The sequence below is a fragment of the Pygoscelis adeliae genome, unplaced genomic scaffold, assembly GCF_000699105.1.
Source record: "Pygoscelis adeliae isolate BGI_AS28 unplaced genomic scaffold, ASM69910v1 Scaffold166, whole genome shotgun sequence".
Taxonomy (NCBI): Eukaryota; Metazoa; Chordata; class Aves; order Sphenisciformes; family Spheniscidae; genus Pygoscelis; species Pygoscelis adeliae.
The window spans coordinates 4207592-4212870 of NW_008825156.1; the positions used below are offsets into that span (position 1 = coordinate 4207592).

Genomic DNA, 5279 nt, shown 5'->3' on the forward strand with positions numbered 1-5279 from the left:
TTGTTTTGCTTTGCGAAGTGCTAATCCGAGAGCTCCTTGGCAGGCGGTGGCTCTCGCTGCTTTATTTGCGCTCGCCTCACGGTGGCGTTTTAAGCACATAAACAAAGCCCAAGCGAGCGGAGAGGCAAGTGTGTTTTCTAGTTTACCTTTATTAGAATAACAGTTCCGTTAATGTTTTGGGTAAATCAAAACTGCCTATTAAAGCGGTTCAAGTGCAGGAGAGACGCGATGCTCTACGTCAGTGGAAGGTGCTTTAATCTCCCCGGCCGGCACAAAGCCCGGCTGAACGAGAGCGAGAGTCTCTGTCGTCTGAACAGCGCGGTCTCACCTGGGGTCGGGTTTTCTTCCCTCCTTGCCTCTCTCCTCCCCCAGCCCCCCAGGAGAAGTTTACAAAGAATGTGACTGAAAGTGCAAAGCGGCAGATGCCGACGTTAAACTCCGGCTTGATTTGAGTATAACGATGCGAGACACAGCCCCGAGCCGCCGCCCTCATTAATACAGAAGCATGCCCCTGGGACCTGGGTTACCCGGGGAGAATAAACACAATATAGAGTCATCTTACCTCCGAGCCGAGAGAGCAACGTTAGAGGTAGGAGAGGGAAAAGCGTGGCTCTCCTCCGTCCTACCTCGGCCGGTCTGCCGCAGGGCTCCGGCAGCGCTGCCGCCGCCTGCCCAGCTGGGATCCGCTCCCCAGCGTGCTCCCCCCGCCCCCCGGCAGGCAGTCCCCAAACTCAGCCCAGCACAAATCCAGAAGCCAGGGGCAGCGTTTCGAGTCAATCCGTGCCGGTGCAAATCCCCCGTGGCTTCTCTCCGCCAGAGCGTGGAACAAAATTGCCGGCTACCCTGAGTTTTTGCCAGGCTTTATTGGCAATCTAGGAGCAGGTAAGGCGGCTGCCGGCTGCCAGCGACTCCCGGTGCACCTGCAGAGAGCAGCAGAAGCCGGTGGAAGTGGGAGTGTGGTCTGCTCTTCATTAGGGAGGGGGGAACGGACCCTGGAGGTGATGCAGTGAAACACTTCTACTTCCTTGCATTGTGTTTGTTACAGATCACGGGCGCTCTCCTTTTATAACATTCACTTCAAGCATTCTCAAACCCAAATGGAATAAGTTCCGATCCTCCCCTTTAGTTTACATTGGGGTTGTCAAAGGATTAAATAAATGAAACTTTATTTGACCGTGGAGTTTACAGACCCTGGGATCCCTGCGCGCTCTGGCCTTATTCTAATTCTATAGCGGTAATTACCCTTCGTTTCTTTAAGTGCAATAGATTTATTGCCTTAGAGACTATGCACAGTTTGATTGAATTATTCATTTTTTTTTCTTTGGTGTAGACTGCATCTGGGGACTGATGTGACGTGTAGATTTTTTTTTTCAGGAACAAAGGGAATGTGGAAATGAAAGAGAGAGGGAGAGAGAGGCTGGCAGATGTGATGAGATGCGGTGAAGGTGTATCCAGCTTGGCACTCCCACTCCTCTCTTCTCCTCTCATTGCAGCCCTGGGTGACTCTCAGGCTAACACAAACAGCTTTTCTTCCGCAGCCTGCCCTCTGTCACTGTAAGTACAACAGCCTTCTCTTATCAGCATGCAAATTCCAGCCACTCACTACCTTAGCCTGGTGTTTGCACTTTAGATTTACAGAGGGGACCTTTAAAATGAACTTTCCGAGACAGGAAGGGGTTTTCATGTCAAACTTGCTTTTATTTTCTTTGTAAAAGTTTATGTGGTTTTTCAAGTGTCCCCCCCCTCCCCCCTTTTTTTTTTTTGAACGGGGGGTTGGAGTGGGGAGATTGTTGCTGCGGCTTTTTGCTTCACTGTCAAGATGATGCACAGTTTCAAATGAAATTAAAATCTGCTTGATCCTCTTTCTGCCAGGACAATACATTGTGTTGGCAGATGACGCTGTAAGGAATTCAGAGTTTTTGTTTTCAGTCAGATCTTCAGCTTTGGGCGTTATAAAATGCAAACGTCCCCTAAATTTTGAGGAGATCGCCAGAGGTTCTTGTTCTAGGGAAACTCGTATCAGCTGATGGGTTTGCTTATGAAGAAACGTGCAGTAATATGCTTCTATCTAGTCTAACAAAACTTTCTCCCAATCGGATGATCAGGCTTTAACTTCTTTTCCTTTAGCTTTCTCTCAGATGCTGTTGATTATTTTGCAAAAGTTTTTCTGAACATCTTTAACAAGCCTATAAAAAGTCTCCATTGTCGGAGAGTGTCAGCAGAGGGAATTTATAAATATGCCTGTTAATTGTCCGACATTAACTGGGGAGAGAGGGGAGTTTAGAACTGGGCGAATGACTTTTAAGGTGGAATTTCTTGCCCTTTGAATCAAAACTTCTGAGACTGTTCCACCAACTCTACAGGAGTTGTAGGTTTGCTCATCATGTGAAAGATGCGGTCTGTAAAACACCACACAGACAGGTTGCTTCGCTCGTTGAATATTGCTTTACTTTAACGCATTTAATGAGAGAGACGGCGCAAAATGCAATGACAGCCGTGAACAGGTAAGTGCCCCGACGTGAACCGAGCGCCTCCGATCCCTTCCCTCTGCAGGGACCCACAGCAGCTCAGCATCCCTCCTCAACATCTGCCTCCGCGGGCTGCTCTGGCTGGTTTTAGCCTTAATGAAGCAAAAGCAAGGGAAGTAATTTAAAACGCGGTCTCTAAACGTATGGTAACGCTAAAAGTAAAAGCGTTTTCTAGTTTCTCGGCACGTGTGTACGTATCTACGCGGCGGGTGTTCACTTATGCAAACAAAGAGGGAACCACAATTATTCCTGTGCAGCGCACACACACGCACATTTGCATACAATGCCCAAGGAGTCCTCTTTTTCTACCGCGGAGAAGTTGCAGCTCTCTGGCACTGTGTGTTACATCTGTAACCTAATTGATCACACAGGGGAAGCAACAAGCTGGAGAGTATCACTTGCGCTGCGCCTGGGAACGTGGACGCATCTCTGCGCTGTCCTGCCCCAGCCGAGTGTCATTCTCTGCACAGGATTTTCGGGAGTGCAGCGAGATGCTCCCCCGATTTTGGAGCTGGTGGGCGGTTAGATTTATCCGATACCTTAATTATTTCTTGTCCCATTACCGCCTCGTACTTAATAAGGAGGACGCTACATTTGAGGAGTGGGGTTTGGGTTGTTTTTTTTTTTTCTGTTTGTTTCTTGAAAGAAAAAACTTCCAGTAACAAATTGATGGGCTTGCACACTCGGGCAGGATAGTTCGTCCTTGTATTCTGATTACATCTCTTTTCCTACACAGCTCATTTTTTTGCGCGCCAAAGCTACTAGTTAGGCAAAGAGTCAAGGTGTTTCCTTTTACTTGCAGCAGGTTTAAATGTGTTACAAGGAAAGTGTTAGTGACCAGTCACGGGAATTCTTATAATTAAAGATTAAAAAGGACATAGCAATATCTGGAAAGGCAGCTATTTCCTGTTGTTAAATCCATAGCTCAGATAACTGCAGCAAGGTGAATACTTTGAATTAGCTGAACGCAGGTGAATACGAACTCAGTATTTACAATCTTACAATTTACCCCCATCTCCGAATTTCAGTTTTTTAGTATCTTTTATTAAAATTGAAAGAATGCGTAGGAATTAGCTACTATGCCCCCAGCCAGCCAGTTTGATGATAAACCTTTACTAGATAATTTTAAAGTTCTGTTTCAAGGTGTTTGCTGCTTGCCGAATAGGACTTGATTGCCCCTTTTATTGTAGTGGAATTGCCAAAAATACTGTATAAAATAGGTCCGCTATTCCAAGAGGTTCTGACTTAAAACTCATTTTCCCTGGACTCGACTCGAGAGGGACGATAGTACCTCGGATAGCAAGGTAGAGGATGCAATGTGCACGACTCCAATAGTGTGTTGAGTTTTACAGCCTGTTAACAAAATGAAATAGAGCCAGGTCAGATCAGTCCTGTGCCATCACGTTAATGCTCAATTTTCATCACGTCCTTATGAAGCAAGGTTCATTCGCAGTGGGGCTGAGTATGCTTCTGGGTCTAACCTATTCCTCAAATTTCTACTTGAGAGAGGAGGAAAGCGAAGTCAGGCTTTCTCCTCGTCTTTTTGGCCTCTATAAGTTATGAAGCTATTTTAAAATTAAAAAGTTTCTCTGTTACTAACTGTTCCAGGCGCCTTCTGGAAAATGGGGAGAAAGTGCCAAAAATACAGAGATGAATCAACAACTTCTCTCTCTCTCTCTCTCTCTCTCTCATTTTGTGGGCTTGAGGTTGCTTTCCGCACTCCCATCTTAACAACAGTTTAGCCTAGGTGTGAATAATATCAAAAGAGGGAGACGTTAGCTTTGCAGCGCTGTTTGCCCACCTGATCTGCGGGCCCCTGACAGTTTGAAAGACTCTTTTATGTTTACCTTTGGAATGTGAAAATACAGCAGAGAGACTTTCTTGGTTTTGCAGTAGTCTGTGCCACTGGTTGATTTCCTCCTCAGCTCCTTATAGTGTTCCCTTCTTTCTCCCAGATTCCCCTCCCCCCCCCCCCCCCCCCCCCCCCGTTAGCACGTCCAAGGGAGCGTGAGTTCCTAAATTGGTATTCAAGCTGATATTCAAGTCCCTATCTGTTGCCTTTTGGTAGGCAGAGAAAGAGGTATTTATATATTGCCGCTGCTAAAATCTCTCGTTGTCGCCACGAGAATCCCAACTTCAGCTAGAGTCCGTCCTACATCAGTTTTTCTTCCCGGTGATGCCTGCCTTTCCCTTTTAACCACGCTCACGTTTTACCTTTCTGTTGAACGCATCACTAAATAGTTTGTGGACTCCGAGCGCCTCCTCCTTCCTCCCCTCCCCTGGGTGCCTGTAGCTGGACTCCCATCTCTAGTGTAATTTATACTTTACATTTCATCTGGTTTTTAACCCGACGGGGCTGTGGGATCGGGGTCCTCAGAGCCCCATTTATCAACTGTCAGTAAGCGCTTGCTGAGTGCTTGTCTTCTCGTCCCCGCTTCCCCGCCCGCCCCTCCCATGTCCTGCAGATCGTCTCTCTCCCGCTTTTTCCGCCCCCCCTTCTTTTCTTTTCTTTTTTTTTTTTTTTTTCTTTTTTTTTTTTTTTTTTTTTTTTTTTTTTTTTGGGCCTTGCAGCTCATCTGCATTACAGATCAGGCCTCTTTGAGAAAATCAACCATCCATAATTCATTACATGTTTCCTGCAGGGCCTGGAGACGGCCGAGGCCCTAGCAACACAGTCATAGCAACAGCAGCCCGCCCCAGCCAATCGGCGGGGCGGCCTCTCGGCCGCGCCGCGCCCAACCCGCCGGGGGG

At 47.1% G+C, this 5279-nt stretch overlaps 1 protein-coding gene and 1 long non-coding RNA gene across 2 annotated transcripts in view; both read right to left on the reverse strand.

Annotated features, from left to right (window-relative positions):
• LOC103920774 (chromosome unknown open reading frame, human C11orf58) overlaps window positions 1-493 on the reverse strand; it is a 41416-nt gene extending 40923 nt beyond the window's left edge. The window contains exon 1 of the mRNA XM_009328615.1: window positions 329-493. Coding sequence (XP_009326890.1) covers window positions 329-493 — 165 coding nt within the window. The remainder of the gene's footprint in view (window positions 1-328) is intronic.
• Window positions 494-2435: 1942 nt separating this feature from the next.
• Window positions 2436-5279, reverse strand: part of LOC103920721 — a 3805-nt gene continuing 961 nt past the window's right edge. Inside the window, exons 3-4 of the long non-coding RNA XR_663811.1 lie at window positions 3820-3881; window positions 2436-2620 (exon numbers count right to left, since the gene is read on the reverse strand). This is a non-coding gene — a long non-coding RNA (uncharacterized LOC103920721). The remainder of the gene's footprint in view (window positions 2621-3819; window positions 3882-5279) is intronic.